The 21,027-nt window shown below is 38.3% G+C and overlaps 2 protein-coding genes across 2 annotated transcripts; one reads left to right on the forward strand and one right to left on the reverse strand.

Moving 5' to 3' along the window:
- Positions 1 to 187: 187 nt before the first annotated feature.
- On the forward strand, positions 188 to 12,763 carry LOC122974824 (NACHT, LRR and PYD domains-containing protein 12-like). Its single transcript, XM_044342810.1, is given in 12 exon segments — positions 188 to 194; positions 604 to 756; positions 1,069 to 1,227; positions 2,815 to 3,050; positions 3,185 to 5,069; positions 5,226 to 5,396; positions 6,195 to 6,280; positions 6,283 to 6,367; positions 8,272 to 8,445; positions 9,102 to 9,275; positions 10,009 to 10,182; positions 12,577 to 12,763. Coding segments are annotated over 11 exon segments (3,453 nt in total). The 5' UTR covers positions 188 to 194; positions 604 to 634.
- Positions 12,764 to 16,636: 3,873 nt separating this feature from the next.
- LOC122975281 (erythroblast NAD(P)(+)--arginine ADP-ribosyltransferase-like) lies at positions 16,637 to 19,574 on the reverse strand. Its single transcript, XM_044343629.1, has 3 exons — positions 19,177 to 19,574; positions 18,913 to 18,997; positions 16,637 to 17,479 (listed from the first exon to the last, which is right to left on the reverse strand). The coding sequence occupies exons 2-3, from the start codon at positions 18,985 to 18,987 to the stop codon at positions 16,769 to 16,771; spliced, it is 786 nt and encodes a 261-aa protein (XP_044199564.1). The 5' UTR covers positions 18,988 to 18,997; positions 19,177 to 19,574; the 3' UTR covers positions 16,637 to 16,768.
- Between the last annotated feature and the right edge of the window lie 1,453 nt (positions 19,575 to 21,027).

Genomic DNA, 21,027 nt, shown 5'->3' on the forward strand with positions numbered 1-21,027 from the left:
CACCACTTGCACTTTAAATTATAAGTGAATATCAGAGCGACTAAAAATGGTGATACACACACACACACGCACACTCACGTGACTCACGTGACTTCCAGCAAAGAAGAGGGGAGGAGTAAACGTAAGTGAAAGTATTCAGTCAGACTCCATTTTAAAGTCAACAGAGCAGAAGGAGGAAAACAGTCTGAGGCAGGGTGAGTGTTAATATCAGGGCTGCAAATAATGATTACTGTCATTATTGATCAATCTGCTGATTATTTTTCTGATGAATCGTTTAGTTGATTAAACTGTGTCAGAAAAATATGAGATCACAGTGTTGACGTCTTCAAATGTTTCCTTTTTTCTTTTCCTGGTTTCTGCGTCCTCACAGTGATGTAACGTGACACACTGCTGCAGTTAAAATAGAGAGAAGTCACAGTTAAGAACCACACAGATTTTATCTGAAGTCTGTTTGTTGGATTTAAAACAGAGTCAAAGTTTATCTTTGTGATGGCTGGAAAACACACATGGTTGTAGTTAAAGTAATGTAAACTAATAAGAAGCTACTAAGTTGAGAGGAAGGACTGGGTTTATAATACTGTGTGTGTGTGTGTGTGTCTCCAGTGTTACTGTTTTACCTCTCAGACTCCAGAAGATGAATGATTTGGAGGAAGATGAGGACGGAGCAGAGTCTCTGAGCTGTCTGTCTATAAAGAGTGACCGGTCTAAAGGTGGTGTTCCACACTTCAGTGATGAACCTGGACCCTCAGACACAAAGTAAGAGACTGTTTCTACTGTTAACTGACCTGAAGATGAGTCAGTGTTGAAAGGTCATTTAAAAAAACACCACTGACTGACAACCCACACTCTACTACAACCATCCCTATCAGTTATTAGTGAGTGTCTGGAGATCTTCTGCAGCAAGTTGAGCCATCTAAATATAAAGTGGCAGTTGATGTGTTTAGCAAAGCTCTACAGCTCATAAAAATGTCTGTAAATGATACAGTCAAACTACATGCAGGCATCAGACTCTGCAAACAAATTGTGAGTTTACAGGAGATAAATGTTCACGATGTGTTTCATTCACAGTGTTACTGGCTTGCCTCTCAGATTCCAGAAGATGAATGATTTGGAGGAAGAGGAGGATGGAGCAAAGTCTCTAATATCCAGCTGTCTGTCTATGAAGAGCGATTGGTCCAAAGAAGAACCTCTAAAGTTCAGTAATGAACCTGGACCCTCAGACACAAAGTAAGAGACTGTTTCTAATGTAAACTGACCTGAAAATGATTCAGTTTTTTAATGACATTTGGTAACCTACATTACAATAATATTCTTTTATAATTCTGTTTTAGTTCACTCACTGATCTTTTTGTTGTTTGAGCATTGACTGCATTATTTCTTTGTTTATAGCTTTAATTTTGTGGAAAGACTGCTTGATTGCTTCAACCAATATTTAATGTAGGTTAATTTGCAGTGGACAGATTGTTTTGTTTACTTTCTAGACATGCACAAGTTAATCTGACAGCCCAGTATCAGGCAGCAGTACCTTTAGTTTAACTGTCAGTAAATAAACTGTTATATAAAAATAATTTTTCGTCATTTGGCATTGTCACAGCCCACATGTCACACTTTGTGTTTTCAAGGCAAGGAAAATTTATTTGTGTAGCACATACTCATCATATCAGCCAATTAGCGCAGGTATGTCTTTGTGCTGTGGAGCACACACGGCTCATGCAGGCAGGCATTGTAGAAAGGAATGAAGGATGGATATTTTCAAGTGACTGGTGAGTCCTGCTGTATTAATTATCTATAGAGTTGATTAAGATTGTTGTTGGCAATGCTTGGCTTTGCTGATGTGAGATATATGGCCTAATTTCTATCTTTCAGGAAATCTTTCCTTTATTGTTTGCTGATTGTTGAGCAACATGAGTGAACATCTACCATTGGAAGACCAGGTTGGCAGTTTTGCTAATGCACGTGTGGGAAAAATAAGGTTAGCACAGTTTCAGCTTTTTCAGAAGGTCGTTTGAGTACATGAGTTAACAGGTGTAGGAAGGCAATTTTGTAATGGACTTATTTTTAATGAGTAGTTTGCATATTGTTTCGATTTTAGTTGTTGGCGATGAGTGCACTTCAGTCTCTTTTACGCAGCCCATTCAAAGTGGAAATACTGCGCTTGTAATCCACCTCAGTGTTCTGTGTGACAGCCAGCATGGCAGGACAGGGAGCTGACGCTGTTGTGTGGCCCATATTCAGACCACATCAGATGGTGCGGCATACAGCTGCAGAGTTGAGTGGAGGTGTGTGGGGATGTGGGTGTTTTTGTGCTTTAGAATGTAACCACTGAGAAACTATCAGAAAATGTATTGATCTGATTCATCAGCTTCCTCAGTAATGTTACTAGCGCTCCCTCTCTTAATTCACCCTCCAGCTCACTTGACCACAGCTGCTCTCTCTCTCTCTCTATCTCTCTTTCTCTCACTTTTTTAAAAATGAGTCAGAGAACCAACAGAAAAGTCTGACTTAACTTTTAACGTTATCAAACGAAGAAAAAAGTACTCCGCTTGTCCTAATAACATCTTTGTACTCGCTCATGGTAGAGTTTACAGCTCTGATTAGTCTGATCTCCACCACACCTCTGAATCGGGAACGCTGGCATGCTATGTAAAACCACAAAAGGAATTGGCTTTATGCTGGCTTTGTGTGGTTCACTGTATAAAAGAGGCTTGTGTGTGTGTGTGTGTGGGACCACTGAAGGCCCAGTGCAAGACCCCACAGTCCGCTACTGGCCAACACCAATGTCATGTGTCATAAAGAATATGTTCATGTCCACAGAAAGAGGAAGACGAAGGGTATTTCTGTGGAGGAGCAGCTGTCCTGCTGTTCTTTGTGTCAGGACATCCTAAAGGATCCAGTCTCTACCAGCTGTGGACACTGGGTCTGCAGACAGTGCATCACCTCATACTGGGACCAGTCTGTTTCATCAAGAGACTCCTCCTGTCCCCAGTGTGCAGAAATATCCAGAACAAGACCTGGACTACAGACAGACAGTCAGACCAGCACTGTACAAAGTAAGACTGAAGATCTGTCTGCTGATATCATCATCTTTGAAAACAGGACAGGAATCTACCTCCTCTATCCTAATGAAAATTAACACAGTGAGACATATTTCTTTTAAATTAGACCTTTTTTTCTTCTCTTTCAGCAGAAAGTGGTCTGCAGGAGGTTTTAGATGAACATAAGATCAGCCTGAGGAGGAGATGTGAATGTGTGACTGAAGGAACGGATGAAGCAGGAAGTGAAACCCTCCTCAATAGGATCTACACTGAGCTCTACATCACAGAGGGACAGAGTGAAGACGTTAATACCCAACATGAGGTGTGGCAGCTTGAAAGTGCGTCCAAGATGGAGACCCTCCATGACACACCAATAAAGTGTCACGACATCTTTAAAGTCTTACCTGACCAACAGAAACACATCAGAGTCGTTCTGACGAATGGCGTTGCTGGCATTGGAAAAACCTTCTCAGTGCAGAAGTTCACTCTGGACTGGGCAGAGGGCTTGGAAAACCAAGATGTCAGTCTGGTGATTCTGCTTTCGTTCAGGGAGCTGAACCTGATCAAAGATGAGCAGTACAGTCTCCTCATGCTGATCCATGATTTCCATTCAACATTACAGAAGGTCACAGCAGAGAAGCTCGCTGACTGTAAAGTTTTGTTCATCTTTGACGGCCTGGATGAAAGCAGACTTTCACTGGATTTCAACAACAGGAAGGTCGTGTCTGATGTCACACAGAAGTCATCAGTCAACGTGCTGTTGACAAACCTCATTGAGGGGAAGTTGCTTCCCTCGGCTCTCATCTGGATAACTTCCCGACCTGCAGCAGCCAATCAGATCTCTCCTACATGCGTTGATAGGGTAACGGAAGTACGAGGCTTCACTGATGCCCAGAAGGAGGAGTACTTCAGGAGGAGATTCAGAGATGAAGAACTGTCCAGCAGAATCACCTCACACATCAAGACATCCAGGATTCTCCACATCATGTGTCACATCCCCGTCTTCTGTTTGATCACTGCAACAGTTCTGGAGCACATGTTTACAACAGACCAGAGAGGAGAGCTGCCCAAGACCCTGACTGACCTGTACTCACACTTCCTGCTGGTTCAAACAAAGAGGAAGAAGCACAAGTATGATGAGGGACATGAGATGAGTCCACAGGAGCTGACGAAGGCTGACAGGGAAGTTCTTCTGAAGCTGGGGAGGCTGGCATTTGAACATCTGGAGAAAGGAAACATCATGTTCTACAAAGAAGACCTGGAGCAGTGTGGTCTTGATGTCACAGAGGCCTCAGTGTTGTCAGGATTTTGTACAGAGATCTTCAAAAGAGAGAGTGTAATCTTCCAGAAAACGGTCTACTGTTTTGTTCACCTGAGCGTTCAGGAGTTTCTGGCTGCAGTCTACATGTACCACTGTTACACCAACAGGGACACAGAGGTACTGGGGGATTTCCTGGGAAAAGACTACAAACACAGGGAATCGAAACCCAAGTCTTTCCGCAAGAAGATTTCTGCTTCTTTCAGTAGCAATGATAGCCATGACCCATCTCTGGATGTCTTCTTGATGGGAGCCATGAAGAAATCTCTCAAAAGTAAAAATGGCCACCTGGACCTGTTTGTTCGCTTCCTTCATGGCCTCTCTCTGGAGTCCAACCAGAGTCTCTTAGGAGGCCTGCTGGGTTGGACAAAAAACAGTAAAAAAATCATCCAGAAAGCCATCAACAATCTGAAGAAGATGAACACTGATGACAAGGATGATGATGATGATGGCGATATCTCTCCTGACAGAAGCATCAACATCTTCCACTGTCTTATGGAAATGAACAACCACTCAGTACATCAGGAGATCCAAGAGTTCCTGAAGTCAGAGAACAGATCGGAGATGAAACTCTCTGAGATCCACTGCTCAGCTCTGGCCTACATGCTGCAAATGTCAGAGGAGGTTCTGGATGAGTTGGACCTGAAGAAGTACAAAACATCCGTGGAGGGACGACGAAGACTGATACCAGCTGTGAGGAACTTCAAAAAGGCTCAGTATGTCCAATTGTGATTAGCATTATAAATCAGTGTAGATTAGTTGTTTAGTTCTTCAAATATAAATAATATAAAATATATTATTATTGTTAAAGTAGTGCTCTACTTGTTTATAGCTGAAATTATAGCTATATTGTAATATATGTGTCATGACAGACTTTCTGGCTGTGGACTCTCAGAGACTCACTGTGAAGTTGTGGCCTCAGCTCTGAAGTCCGACCCCTCCCATCTGAGGGAGCTTGATCTGAGTGAAAACAAGCTGCAGAATTCAGGAGTGAAGCTGTCTGCTGGACTGGAGAGTCCAAACTGTAAACTGGAGACTCTGAGGTCAGGTCACTGACTGTTCTTTGGTAGTTTTTTTCTATATATTCAATTCAAATCCTTCACTGAAGTTTCAAATGTTTGGCTCATGAATTTTCAGGAATTCAAAATTCACAGTCTTGTTCTGTGTAATAATGACTTCCAGAGTTCAAACTAATCTGAGGCTTCAATGGTCTGAGCTACACAAATCCAGTATCTTTGTGTTTCTTCAGTGTTTCCTTGTTGAGCTGCAGTGGAGGGATCATAACTCAGAGAGAATTTTGTATTAAATAGTCTGTAAATTTGAGTTAGACAATCAAGTGGGTGTCTACCTGAATGTCAGAGCTCATATCAGCTTCAGATGAACTTATGAACTCATTTCCTATAGTGTAGCTGTGTTAGGAAGAGACCACATCACAGTCAGTATGGACAGGGGGAATGATTACAGCCACCAATAACATGTTTTAATTACACATGCCTACTACACTACCAAATACAGGAAGGAGGTCATGTATAATGAACAGGTTTTTAGTCCAACATGTCTGATTTCATATTGAGCCTCTAATTACAGACTTGACTGAGTTCAGCAGCATTTTATGAATCACTGCTGACATGAATATGTGTCTGAATGTTGTGGTGACATTTGGAAGATGTCTGTAGAAGGCTGACATTATGATGATCCACAATAAGACAATGACAAAGTCATTCTACTCATTTTAGGGAAAGCTAATTGATTAGGACATAGTAATGTTGAACTACACATTTAAAACCTGAATGCATCTGATTGGACTATAAATGGATCTGCATCATTTATTCTTTATTCAGACTGAATAACTGTAGGTTGTCAGAGGTCAGCTGTGCTTCTCTGGCCTCAGCTCTGAAGTCCAATCCCTCCCATCTGAGAAAGCTGGACTAGGTATCAACAAGCTGCAGGATCCAGGAGTGAAACTGCTGTGTGATTTTCTGGAGAGTCCACACTGTAAACTGGAGAGTCTGAGGTCAGTTCACTGACTTACTGTTCTCAATGTTTAACAATGTTTAACTATTTAACCTAATTTAGGTACATAAATAATTTAAAGCCATGAACTTAATATTCTTTTTTCCATATTTTCATTGTTTTTACTGTAATAAGTTTAGTCTGTAGTTATAAAAGATGACTGATTGTTAAAGAAACTGTAGAAAATATCCACTGTTAGTTGTTCAAGTACATTAATGTTTATCATTTTTGGTAAGGAGTCACATCTGTATACAGAAGATCCTTTCAACTAATATCTGTTTTAAATTGATCAATTTTACTTGCTGAAGGAGAAATATTTCTTTATTATATTCTTTAATGTATTTTAATGAATATTATACCACAGTCTGAGTGAATACGCTTTTCTGATTGGCTGGCAGTAATACAAAAAAGGCAACATAATGGGCAGTAATATACTGAGAGACTTTATCTACCAAAAACAAAGGAACACTGATGTGGAAACATACTTTGCGGTTATGCTTAATGACACCTTACATGAATTTTATGCCTCAGTTAAGGCTGGCAGCAAGTACAGTCCAGCAAGTTGTCATGACAACAGTAAGCTCTTGCTACATTACCTTTCGATTTTGAGTGCAAAATTTTCACCAAAAATTTGCAAATGCTTTTGTAAAACTTAATGATGTCTTCTGATGTAGGTGAATGCTCCATTTTAGTGCTGCTGGATCTTAGTGCAGCTTTTGACACTGTGGATCACAGAATAATGATTGAAAGGCTTAGGCAGTGTGTGGGTTTCTCAGGGAGTGCCTTGGACTGGTTCTCCTCCTACCTCTCAGATAGGAGTTTTTCTGTGTCTCTTCTTGGTCCTTACATGTCAGAAACTGCTGCTCTTTTCTTTGGTGTGCCCCAAGGTTCTGTTTTGAATCCTACTCTGTTTGCTTTATATATGCTTCCATTAGGTCACGTTATCAGCAAATTTAGTGATATTTCCTATCACTTTTACACTGACCATATTCAGCTCTATGTCTCTTTTAAGCCTGATAACCCCGACAAAATGTCTGTGCTGCACAACTGTCTGACTGCCATTAAGGACTGGATGTCAAACAACTTCTTACACCTTAACACTGACAAGACAGAGGTTCTTATCAATGCTTCTGACAGTATAACTCCCAAGGTTGGTGAGAGTAATGGGTCCCTTTCCTCAGCTGTTTGATCTAACATAAGAAATCTTGGGCTATGCATTCTGATCAGCATATTAAATCATTGACCAGTACATGTTTTTTCCATCTGAGATTTATCGCAAAATTCAAGTCTGTCGTATCACAACTGGAGCTCGAAATGATTATTCACATCTTTATATCATCCCGGCTGGACTGTTGTAATTCCATTTTCACCTCTCTCAGTCATCTCTGAACTGCCTACAAATGGTCCAAAATGCTGCTTGCATCACCTTGAGTTGTGTGTGATGTGAAGTGGTTGTTCGTTTGTTTGTTTAATCTTGGGGTCCTCTTTTGCCTGTGTTTTGTTAACTTTAACTTGTGGCATATGTTCTTATTGTTTGTTTGCTTCTATGGTCTTAATTTTTAATGTTTATTCCTGTGAAGCACTTTGTTTTATTTTATTTCTGTGAAAGGTGCCATACTATATAAATGTATTATAATATTATATTACTTTTATTTTATATTGTTGGCAAATGACTGTAGTATAAGCAGGATAATCAACTTGTAGGTGTGCAGAGGCATGGATGATGTCTGTATAAGGCTGACATCATGATGATCCACAATACCATAATGACAAAGTCACTCTGCTCATTTTAGGGAAAAGCTCATTGATTAGGACATAGTAATATTGAACTACACATTTAAAACCTGAACATATCTGATTGGATTGTAAATGGACTTCTATCTACATCATCTATTCTTTATTTAGATTGATGGACTGCAGGTTGTCCGAGATCAGCTGTGTTTCTGTGTTCTCAACCCTGAAGTCCGACCCCTCCCATCTGAAAGTGCTGGAGTTGGGCTACAACAAGCTGCAGGATCCAGGAGTGAAGCTGCTGTGTGATTTTCTGGAGAGTCCACACTGTAGACTGGAGACTCTGGGGTCCGTTCACTGATTGTCTGTCACTATTGTTGATGTTGATGTTTAACAACTGAACCTAATTTATATACATACATAACTTACATCCATGAAGTTAATTTCCTTTTTCCCATATTTCATTATTATACTGTACAAAGTTTAATCTGTAGCTATAAAAGATGACTGATTGTTAAAGACACTGTAGAAAATGTCCACTGTTAGTTATTAAGGTAAATTAATTTTTGATAAAGAGTCACATCTGTATACAGAAGATCCTCTCAAATAATATGTTTAAATTGATCAAGTTTACTAGCTGAAGGAGAAATATTTCTCTATTATTGTCTTTATGTGTTTTAATGAATAATGTCTGATCATTGATAATGATCCTTCAGAACACACAAACCCACACGGAGGAACACAGAGAGATCAATGCAGGTGTTTAAACTATTTTTTATGAATCAGTGTTGACATGTATAGATGTGTGAATGTTGTGGTGACATTTGGATGATGTCTGTAGAAGGCTGACATTATGATCCACAGTAACACAATGACAATGTACTTAATTTAGGGAAAAGTTAATTGATGAGGACATGGTAATGTTGAGGAACACATTTAAATCCTGAACACATCTGATTTGATTATAAATGGATATTTATCTACATAATTTATTCTTTATTCAGATTGTGTGGCTGTACTTTGTCAGAGATCAGCTGTGCTTCTCTGGTCTCAGCTCTGAAGTCCAACCCCTCCTATCTGAGAAAGCTACAGCTGAGTGAAAACAAGCTGCAGGACCCAGGAGTGACGCTGCTGTGTGATTTTCTGCAGACTCCACACTGTAGACTGAAGACTTTGAGGTAAGTTCACTGACTGTCTGTTATTATTGTTGATTTTAATGTTTAACTACTGAACTTATCCTATGTACATAACTTAAATCCATGAAATTGATTTTCTTTCGTCAATATTTAGTTTCTTTTTATTGTACAACATTGAGTCTGTACTTATAAAAGATGACTGATTCTTAAAGACACTATAAAAAATGTCCACTGTTAATTGTAAAAGTAAATTAATGTTTATAATTTTTGGTAATGAGTCACATCTGTATACAGAAGATCCTCTGAACAAATATCCATTTTAAATTGATCAATTTTACTTGCAGGAGAAACATTACTTTATTATATCCTTTGTTGTGTTTTAATGAATAATGTCTGATCATTGATATTGATCCTTCAGAACACATGCACACACACACACACACACACACACACACACACACACACAGGGAGAGAGGGAGAGAGAGAGAGAGAGAGAGAGAGAGAGAGAGATCAATGCAGGTGTTTAAAGTTTTTTTATGAATCAGTGTTGACATGAATATGTGTCTGAATGTTATGGTGATATATGGATGATGTCTGTAGAAGGCTGACAACATGATGATGTTCCACAATAACACAGTGACACAGTTACTCTGCTTGTTTTAGTGAAACACTCATTGATGAGGACATAGTAATGTTGAACTACACATTTAAAACCTGAACACATCTGATTAGATTATGAATGGATTTTTACTTACATAATTTACTCTTTATTCAGATTGTGGGACTGCAGTTTGTCAGAGATCAGTTGTGCTTCTCTGGCCTCAGCTCTGAAGTCCAACCCCTCCCATCTGAGAGAGCGGGATCTGAGTTACAACGAGCTTCAAGATCCAGGAGTGACGCTGCTGTGTGATTTTCTGCAGACTCCACACTGTAGACTGAAGTCTTTGGGGTCAGTTCACTGACTGTCTGTTACTATTGTTGATTTTAATGTTTAACAACTACACCTAATTCATGTACATACATAACTTACATCCATGATGTTAATTTTTGTTTTTCCATATTTTCATTTTCTTACTGTACAAAGTTTAGTCTGTAGTTATAAAAGATGACTGATTTTTAAAGAAACTGTAGAAAATGTCCACTATTAGTTTTTAAAGTAAATTAATGTTTAATGTCTGTATACTTAAGATCCTCTCAACTAATATCTGGTTTAAACAGATCATGTTTACTTGCTGAAGGAGAAAATTTTTTTATTATATTCTATATCTACCCACCACCTCCTGCAGCTGCCTTTACTGGCCTTCAGTAGATTGCCACACAGTGGGCAGCCTATGTAGCTTCCAAACCACTGACACAAATACACAGAGGGACACAGAGAGATCAAAGCAGGTGCTTAAAGTATTTTTTATGAATCAAAGTTGGAATGAATATGTGTCTGAATGTTGTGGTGACATTTGGATGATGTCTGTAGAAGGCTGACATTATGATGATCCACAATAACACAATGACAAAGTCACTCTACTCATTTTAGTGAAAAGCTCATTGATTAGGACATAGGGCTGGGCAATGTTGACAAAATCAAATATCATATTTTTGACCAAATATTTAAATATAGATATTTTGACAATAGTCTAATATATAAGTAATCATCAGTAATGTGGATAAAATGGATATAATGACAGATAAAGGAACAGCTAGAACAGTAGAACAGGTAAGTTCAGAAAATCACATCACTTTGATGTAATGCAGCTTTAAAACCGGAAAAATACAACACTTGTGCCATGTCACAATATTACGATATTGAAAATCTAAGATGATATCTAGTCTCATTTCATGATATCAATATAATATTAATATATTCCCCAGTCCTAGGACATAATAACATAATAATGTTGAACTACACATTTAAAACCTGAACACATCTGATTATGAGTTCACACTGTAGACTGTAGACTTTGAGGTCAGACACCATTTTTTACTTCTGTGCTGAGATTAATATGATGTGACAGTTGTGGTGACACTAAACTGCAGTCATAAAGCTGATATTATTCCACACTGAGTATCTTAATGGGGAAGTCTGTTTTCTTCTTCAGTGGTTTAGTCCATTGACTGTGTCAGAGCAATGTTGAGCTGCACATTTAAAACCTTTATATAACAAGAAAAATCTACACTGGATAATTAACTCTGAACCACTCAAACTCTGTTTTTTGTCTTTTATATTTGACAGTTTTTAACCTGCATCCTGTTGGGTTCAGGTGTTTGGAGTTTCCATCTTCTAAACTTTACTTTCAGATTAATTGCGATTCTTGTTTGAATGATCAATAATCATTTCTTGAAATCCAGAGATCGATCTTTGCATTTGCGCCTTTACTCAGTAAATGTGTACATGTGTACTGTGTTGTGTGTATGCAGTGGTTATTTGTTGTAAATGGTTCAGTTAGAGCAGCATGATGTGTTAAATGTCAATTTAAATGTTTAAATTGAGTTATTACAATGTCTTTGGACTCACCACAGTTTACGGGACTGTGGTGACTCAGGATGGTCAGCTGACTCTGGCTGTCTCATAGGGGATCTAGAGATCACATCTACAAGAGGAACAGACTGAAAACAGACTCCACACACTGATCTGAGCTCTTGGTGTGTGTGAGACATTATCTCTGACTATGAGATGTGAAACTGTGGAAGTGGACTGATCAGTGTGCAGATTCTACTGTATTCAGTCTGTCTCTACCTGCCAGGGAGCTAACACCAGCCAGCAGCTGTATGCAGGTATCAGACTGAAGTCTTGTCAACACAAGCACAAATAGTGCAGCTTAACTAATGAGATGACTTTCAATTTCTGCTGCCTGTGCTCAAAGTGATAAAGTTGCAACAACAGGTACTGACAGTCCATGTGTTGCATTATGGAATAGCATTTGTTTTTTTAAATGTATATAATGATGAAGCCCTTGCAGGTGATGCAGGTCTTTTATTATTCTTGCTCAACTGTTTTGCACATGTAGGCCTTAAAATATAGATGTGTCATGTTTTAGTCTTTTTGCATTTTCACTTGTGTTTGGCTGCACAACATGAGTTTGTATAGATGGAGTCACTGGTGGAGCTGCAGAGTTTAAGAGATGAAGTCACTACATCTTTATTGAAGTAGCAGCATGTTGTCATTAATATTAATGAAAGCTCTTTTTCACTGTTTGTATTTGGAAATTTTTGACTAGAATCCTGTTGGGTTCAGGTATTTGAAGTTTCCATTTTCTAAATCTTCTTCAGTTTAACAGATTATGAAACATTGAATGATTTCAAGCAGGAACTTTGTCTTCTAAAGTGACATCATTTATTCTTCATTCAGATTGATGTCCTGCAGTTTGTCAGAGATCAGCTGTGTTTCTCTGGCCTCAGCTCTGAAGTCCAACCCCTCATCCCGTCTGAGAGAGCTGGATCTGAGAAGAAACGAGCTGCAGGATTCAGAATTGAAGCTGCTGTCTGATCTTAAGAAGAATCTAGACTGTAGACTGGAGACTCTGAGGTCAGTATAGAGTTGGAGTCAGTCCATGCCGGTTTCAGCAGTATTATATTAAACACAGTTAGTATCAAAGCAAAGGTCCAGTATTTCCTGCTGAATCTCCAACCTTCTCAGTGGCTGCTTTCCTCAGTGAAGTTGTGAGAGGGCAATGGTGACAGGCTTCAGGATTGGGCAGAAAGACAGAGAGAGAGAACAGTCAACCAATCAGAACTGCAAGAAGCTTGTTGTGATCATGTGTTTGAACTGATGTGAAGACGACTGTTGTTGTTGTGTTCATGTCTGCAGGAAATGAAGCTGGATTACAGCTGACAGCCTTACAAGATGTATAGAGACAGTGGTCCTCATCATCAAACTGTCCTACCATCAAATCTGATATGAATATGTTTGTTCATTTCAACACTAAAGAATTGATCAGTTCATCTCTGTCAGAGCTCTAAGATCAGTCTGACTGAAGCCTGTAAATCACTGGCTCTGATTTCACAGAACCATCATTATGTTTAGTAACCATGTGTACAGAGCAGAACCTCTGCTGAAGTCCAGGAATCACAGCAGGTGTTTAGCTGAGAGCTCTGACTGATTGCCATGTGATGATTTAACAGCAGGAAAGATCTTCAAATCCCACAGAGACTCTGTAGCTTTTAAACTTTTCTAACAGTTAACAGTAAATCCATCAGTAAACTGATGAGTGAATGTCTCTGTTTCTGCAGTAATGGTGTGTTCATGACTGTCAGCACTTTATTTCCTCTGTGTACTTCAGTGAAATCTGCAGAGTAAACAAACTTGAGACTGAAAGTCTCTGCAGATCTGTGAGCTTGGAGCTCAGTGTGTTCAACACATTAACATGAGAGCTGAAAGGAAGCTGGCTACATTGCACAGCTGTTCCACTTCTGGTCTAAACAGGACTGAAGTCTGTGCTGCTCTTTATACTGGATGTGCTGCATCACTGACTGACAGCTGATGAAGTGAGTCTCACTAAACACTGATTTATGACCTCTATTGTTTCTTCTTGTCTCATCAGATGGTGATGATCTCTGTAAGAGTATGAGTGAACATCCAAGAGTGTGTGTTGAGAGAGGATCAGCTGCATCCTGATGATCCATCTGGACCGGAGTCTGGATCAGGATTTTGTCATCTTCACTTAAGTCTCTTAACTGACTACAAACTGAACAGTTATCTCTGGATTTTGTTGAATCAGCACTTTACAGATGTGTTATACATGAGCTGTTTGATGCAGAAAAGATTAAAAAACAGGTGTTATAAGTCAGACTCTGACCCTGGGCCCATATTTATCAAGCGTCTCAGAATCACACTGAGAGCTAACGAGGACTAAAACTAATTTATGAAGCAGAAGAGAATTTACTGTGACTGTCAGCAGGAGTAGGATTACTCCTGGGAGAGAGTGAGACGTGGCTGTTTTACCACAGTCAGAGCAGCAAAGTAGAAATAATGATGACGTGTTGTAGTTTTCTCACAGTCTCAGTTGGAAATATTAAACAGTGACAATTTGGTATATTATGTGTATAAGCAGGTAACCCTCTCCATGAAGAACATCTTCTCTTCCACTGTCCAATTCCTCTTTCAACTACACCCCAAGTTAACTTGTGTTCTCTACATGAAGGTAAATACAGCGTAACAATAGAAACATATATTGTTCAGGTGCATCCTCCTCTCTCAAATATCAGGCTGTAGCTCTGCTGTTATTTGAAGGAGCCTCAATAAAAAATAAGCCTAAAAAATATTTGAGCTGTTGTAATGAAGTTGAGATATACTTCATTCTGCAGCTGACATGATTGTGTGTAAATCAAAGTTTTAGTGGGCTGTAACTGAGGACCCTCGTCATGCTCATTATCTTTATGACGTGCATTAAGCCAGATCAAAGTTTCATTCCATCATCGTCTGTTATGACAGAATTGTCATTGTTGCACAGCTGCATTTTCTCCGTTACCATAAAGTGTAACATTGTGAGGACGTTCTGTATTTATTTAAATGATGTTCTGTAGAAACATCATGTGTTCTCCTCTGCATCACACACAAAGTCAGTCTCAGATATTATTCTATTTTTGCCCAAACAATCTTTTAATAAGCTCTCTGTTATCAAGTGTTATTACTTATTAATAAATAATCAATTATCGTCCCTGATTTGTAATTTCCTTTTTCTTTGGTAACTTAGTATTTCATGTAATTTATTTTGTTATTATAAAATGTTAAAAACACAAACGTTAGCAGCTCTACTCTGGATGATATTTCATGTGTTAGTGAATGAAATATTGATTGTGGTTGTAATGTATTCTTGTGGACAGCAGCAGGTAGTTTGTTGGTTTGGACAGCAGGTGGTGCTGCTGCATCAATAGTGTGTTTTAGTCTCACAGGGAGCCAAGCTGGGCTCAAACCTGTGACATGGACACAACTCCAATAAATTTACATAAATATCAGCTGTGAAACAGGAAGCTTTGACATTTTATGAACCTCTTCTAATCTAAAAGTAGGTTGTAAAACTGCTGCAGCAGCTGGATTAGATTCAGTGTTGAAGTAAAACACCAAACCATCATCTTGTTTTCTTTATTTCCACTGGTCCATTTACTCAAGTACTGTACTTTACTACAATCATCAGGTACTTGTACTTTACCTGAGTACACACATTTTAATAATACTTTATACTTTTTAGTCCACCACATTTATTTAAGTTATTTTTACTTTTCTGATGTATTTGTTTGTAAGAACAGTAAAACTATATTTTTTTACAACCTTTAACTGTTGTATAATAATATATTCAGTGATTATCACTTAAGATTTGTACATTTTTATTAGCGACGGTGTACTTTTTCTTGTCGTTTGGGTTCTTGGTGGCTTTATACCTTGTTAAATTGACAAAATAATGAGTTGTACTTATAGCTGAGTTTGTGCTGATAACAAGAATACAAACATGCTAAACAAAGACAAAACTTGCAAGAGGATGCAAAGAAAGTCTCAAATGAACCAAAATGAAACTGATCTCCAAAGAGTTGAAACACAGAAATAAAGACTAATAAAATTAAATAAGAAGTGTAATTTCACGTTTTTTCTCTCATGTGTAATCCCACAATAGTCTGTGCTTAAACATCCAAACAACATTATTATACTGAACTTCACATATTAATATGATGCATCCAAACATCTGGAAATAAAACATTATTATACTGAACTTCACATATTAATATGATGCATCCAAACATCTGGAAATACATTACTATACTGAATTTCACATATTAATGATGTTTCTCTAATATCTTAGAATTTACATGTCAGGAAACAGCTGTCAGCAGTTCAAACAGGAGCAGTTTGTGTTTATTGGGAGGAGATGATGAGTGATGAGTTTATGAAAACATACAGAACAGAAAAATTATCTCACAGTTTACATCATGAAGCCTTTTATTTCCATCTGATGCGTCTGAACTGCTGCAGTCAGTCTGCAGGACGTCAAACAGCTGCTGGAAACTTTCCATCAACATCAACATGACTGAATGAGTTTCTGACTGTTTGTGTTTGTTTATTTGTTGTTGACGCTGCACACGTGTTAACATTCTTTATTTGGTCAGTTATGAGAATATTGAGTAGAATCAGAATCAGCTTTATTGTCATTGTTCAAATCAACATTATAATGCTGATAAAAAGTGACAAACAAAAATATTTCAAATAAAATTACAAATGAAAACAACAATAATAGTTTTTAAAACAGTATTGCTCAGAGGCTTTTGGACAGTAAATGACGTTGAAACAGACCAGAAACACTGTTAGAGACAGTCAGTGTTCATGTCTGTGTTGGTAGTTTATCATTCATCATTTTTATTATATCACACATGTGTTGATTCCATACAGAGACATACAGTCTGCTGCACATAGAACACAGTAATAGATGATGTTGTGATGCATGATGATTGACTTCAGTACAGAATGTTTGGCTGTGTTGTATCGATTTATAGATTTATTTATTGATGATATAAGTTTAAAGAACAAGACTCATTTTCTTGCATTTTCCCCATCATTTGGAGAAAATGCTGCTCTCTAATCTGGGTGCAGCTTTGCAGTTTAGGTTACTCTTATATACTGAACTCCTCAAAGTAAAGACCTTCTCACAATCACTCAGATCTGGAAATTTACCCTGACCGTTAATAATTTTGGTTATTTTGAATCTTTCATAGGGGGGAATAAGCACCTCTTCCTCACTTGGATAATTTGAATAATGCTTCACATAAGCTCCAAAACAGGTCATAATTTGAAAGCAGGTCTTGCTACCAAACTGTTTAAGGTCTGTTCTGAGAGAGCTGGAGGCAAACGCACCAAACCTAATTATGCTGTTAACATTGCCAGTGAATGCAGCCCTGCTTCTTCGATAACTAATGTAACAGTGTTTGTTATTCAGGGTTTGTATGGCAGTAGTAAGCCAGAAATGTAAAGAATGGAATCGGAAGGAGCTGCCATAGATGCTCCTACCGGTCCGGACTGCTTTATTGAATTCTGCATAAATGTCGTTGGATGTATAGACACAGATTGCCTGCCGCTGGTTTTTGGTGAGAACCTGTGAGTATTTGTTTGAACATTTTTCTGCATTTTCCCAGGCAATTTTAAATGTTCCCACAAACTCTTTTCTGAAATATTCTTTCTGGACCCTCCTCTCCATTTTCTCGGTGCAGCCATAGTACATGTCATCAACAGCATCAGGAACCATGTTCAGTGGAATGGAGCTGGGGACCTGGAGGGCAGAAGGAGAAAGGAACAGCTAATGTTACACAACAAAGCTTTTATGATTTATTCAAACCAACTTCTAGAAATGACACTTATATAAACTGCAACAGTAAATACAGGTTGAAGGAAACGTAATGCAGTCTGAATGATGTTTTCTGTCGACGTGATGAGAAAACGTTGACTGATGTGTTTCATTAGTTTGATCTTCAGTCTAATATCTGCTGGTAGTAACTCCAGCAGTATGAAACGTTTGCTTGTGTTCAGACTCTGGCAGCTCTTGGCTCAGGTCAGAGAAAGATCACAGTCTCTGTTTAATACACAAGAAAGTTTATTCATATTAAACTGAAACCAGCATATTTCACTAACCTGAACACACACAAAACTCCTCTGACCTTTGACCTTCCACTGCAGTCAGATACACACACGTAGCTTCACTCATTAACCGGCGGCGCAGTGGTGGATAAAAGGTTGGATAAACACTATTTTACCTCACAGCTGTGAGGGCCTGATGGATGATAGATGGACCAATCAGTCTCTTTCTTAAAAACACATCTGGATTCACACACTGTCTACATGCTCTTTATTACAGACCCATGTTTGGAATATAGTGAAAGAAGAAAACTGACTTATGAGGAATTCATCTGTTTAAACTTGATTAAAAATCTGCATTTTGTGTTTCATTATAATGAAACTCTTTGCTGTTTACAACAAATACTGAGGTCACCAGCTGTTTAACTGGTTAAGCCATTCAGATCCCCCGACCAGTCCAGCGGACTGAACTTTTCTAGATCTATGATTACTGTCATCTGATTCCACAAACTTATTTGTCTGGATGTCTAGAAGCCAATCACAGTGTTCCACATCATGTACAGTGGACTGCAGTAGAGCCACACCCTCTTTTTCAGCCAGTATGGCCGACTGTGAGGCGAGGAGGAAGCATAATAATTTTAATCTACTAATCATATTGCTAAAGTACATAATTGGTGTTTAAACTGTGTTTAAAGTAAACATGAGAATGAATGTTTGTTAAAATAATACAAAATATATATGCAATGAGTTAATATTCATGAAAAATAAATCAACACATGTTTTTTGTTGTAAAAAGGTCTCTTAAGACGTTTTATTGTCATTTTTACTATTAGTTAGTTTCTCATGGTCAGATTCTCCGTCCATTGGTATGAACAGAAAAAAATAAGATATAACAAAGTATTTTAATCTTTTTTATTGCTAATGATTTATGAAAGCATTTAGAGTAGAGGTCCAGTATTACAGCATTTTTTGTGTTTGGAACATAATGGGGTTCTGAACCGGAGACTGGGTCGCAACCACCAGTCACTCACTGGTACTGAGCCAAGAATCAACCTGACTCCATGGAGTCAAACAAGAAAGTAAATGTCCCTCAATGTGTAATTTGATCTTTTTTCAGAATATGGTACTCACCTTCCATTGACCCGCAGGCATCGTCCAGCAAGGGACCAGAAGTACTGCAGCAAAGATCAGCAGGTGAGCCTTCATCTCTGCAGCTCTACAATGTTAACATGCACACATGAAGAAGTCTGACATGCACAACAGCCTGCAGTCTGCTGCCTGCTGTATTACACATATATAGAAAACTTTGCTACAATAACTGTTCAAACAAACATTAAAACATTAAAAAAGCATGATGATGATGATGATGATGATGATGATGGAAGATCAACTCACCAGTCTGATGTGAAGTTGAGCAGTAAGTGAAGCGCTGAGTCAAAAGGTTTGGTTGGACAACAGGTCCTTAATGTTTCTACAGGACTCATGATCACCTTTTTATACACATCACACACACACACACACACACACACACACACACACACACACACACACACACACACACACACACACACACACACACAAACACACACACACACACACATACAAGGATGTAAATTTGGTTTGAGAAGGGGCGGGTCCACAAAAAAAATCATCATGCCAAGTCATTGTGCTAAATTAATTTAGCATGATGAGTTTCTGGGTTTTACTTATTTTGTGACTTTCATACAGATTTCCATCAAAACTACAATTGTCCTTTTTCACCTAAACAAGAAAAACTATACACAATAAATACACATTAGAGCTGCTTTAAGATGTTTAAAATGATTTATAGATAGATAGATAAGTAAATAGTTATGACTTTATTGATCCCCGAAGGGAAATTCAATTCAATTATATGCAAGTTCCAGGATGTAACTGCCAGTAATAATCATGAAAAAAGGGTGAAATATGGAAGAAATTCTAAACCTATATTATATTCAACATCAATAACATGTATTCCTCATATTTCCCTCTCAGCTGTGGCTAAAGGCAGGGATTCCCAGTTTCACCAGTAATATTTGTAGCAGCTATGGAGCCATGGATCTCCAGAAAGGTTCATTTAAATATCATGAACATGGAAATATTTAATTATATGCAGATGATTTCATCTTATACATTTAAACTCCATAAAGTCAGAACGTTCAGTACGTTGGTGTGGCAATCCACCTCTTGCACTTGACTTAAATGAAGAAAGAAACAGTTTCTCAACACAGTATTGTCACACTTTCTTTAATGCTCAGAGCAGCTCACTCACACTGATACTGACATACAAGCTGCTGCAGAGGACGGAGCCCTGAAGAGTGGGGTGAATCCTCCTTTATCTGTTTCACACCAACCTCTAGGAATAGTTGTCACTACTGTATGCTGATTATACCCAAACAGACATGGAAGGATCTGCTTCAGCATGATCAGATGTTCTTTATTCTCTTTCACACAGGAACAAACTGTTCAGACACACAAACATGGTTTCTATGACTGTCACTAAGCATTTTTAACTTTTCACAAGTTCACACACATATACATATAAATATTTGAACAACATTTTCCCTCCCAACGTCCACTGTCTAATGAGTATAAAGACAAAGTAGAACACTTCGCCGCTGATGTCACATGACCTCCTGTATACAGATGACAATGCTGGTTGATGTCCGCCATCTTGTCTGCATCCAGGTTCTTCTCTTTTAGGGGCCCTGGGGGTCTGGGGCCTCAGGACAGTTGCCCACTGTGCCTGGTTGATAAAACCCTGCATGATGGTTCCTGGTTTTAAAGACTAGTTGTCGTGTAGCAACGGCTCCGGGGCTAAATATGACTGCATTCAACACTTCCTTATAAATATAATATTGTATCAACAATACTGAGTCCGTAAAATATTAGAAGAGTAAATACTTTGACTAAATACTTATTGATCGGTCTGATCCCATGAGGGGAATGTGCTGTATGTACAATGATGACCAGATGATGAGTCACGGTCCATATTAAAATCAAACCTCTGATGCTGGGATCGAGTGTTTCTACCAGGCACAGACTACAAGTCCTCAAGTCTTTTCACTTTTACTAGTCTTTAACAGTAAAAACAACACTGTTTATAAAAAGAGATCCCATAATGCATTGCAATTTACAGTAATACACTGTAAATGAAAATATAAATATTTTACTTTTGAATGTAAACTATACAAATCCAGAAGGTGTTAATAATGATATAATAAT

This window comes from Thunnus albacares, chromosome 23, assembly GCF_914725855.1.
Source record: "Thunnus albacares chromosome 23, fThuAlb1.1, whole genome shotgun sequence".
Classification (NCBI taxonomy): domain Eukaryota; kingdom Metazoa; phylum Chordata; class Actinopteri; order Scombriformes; family Scombridae; genus Thunnus; species Thunnus albacares.

Bases quoted from the DNA above. Each gene is read 5' to 3' on its own strand.
- LOC122975281 (XM_044343629.1), bottom strand. From the start codon at position 18,987: ATGAAGGCTCACCTGCTGATCTTTGCTGCAGTACTTCTGGTCCCTTGC. The intron at 17,480-18,912 runs GTGAGTACCATA...TCTGCCCTCCAG, and splicing joins TGCCTGCGGGTCAATGGAAG to GTCCCCAGCTCCATTCCACT.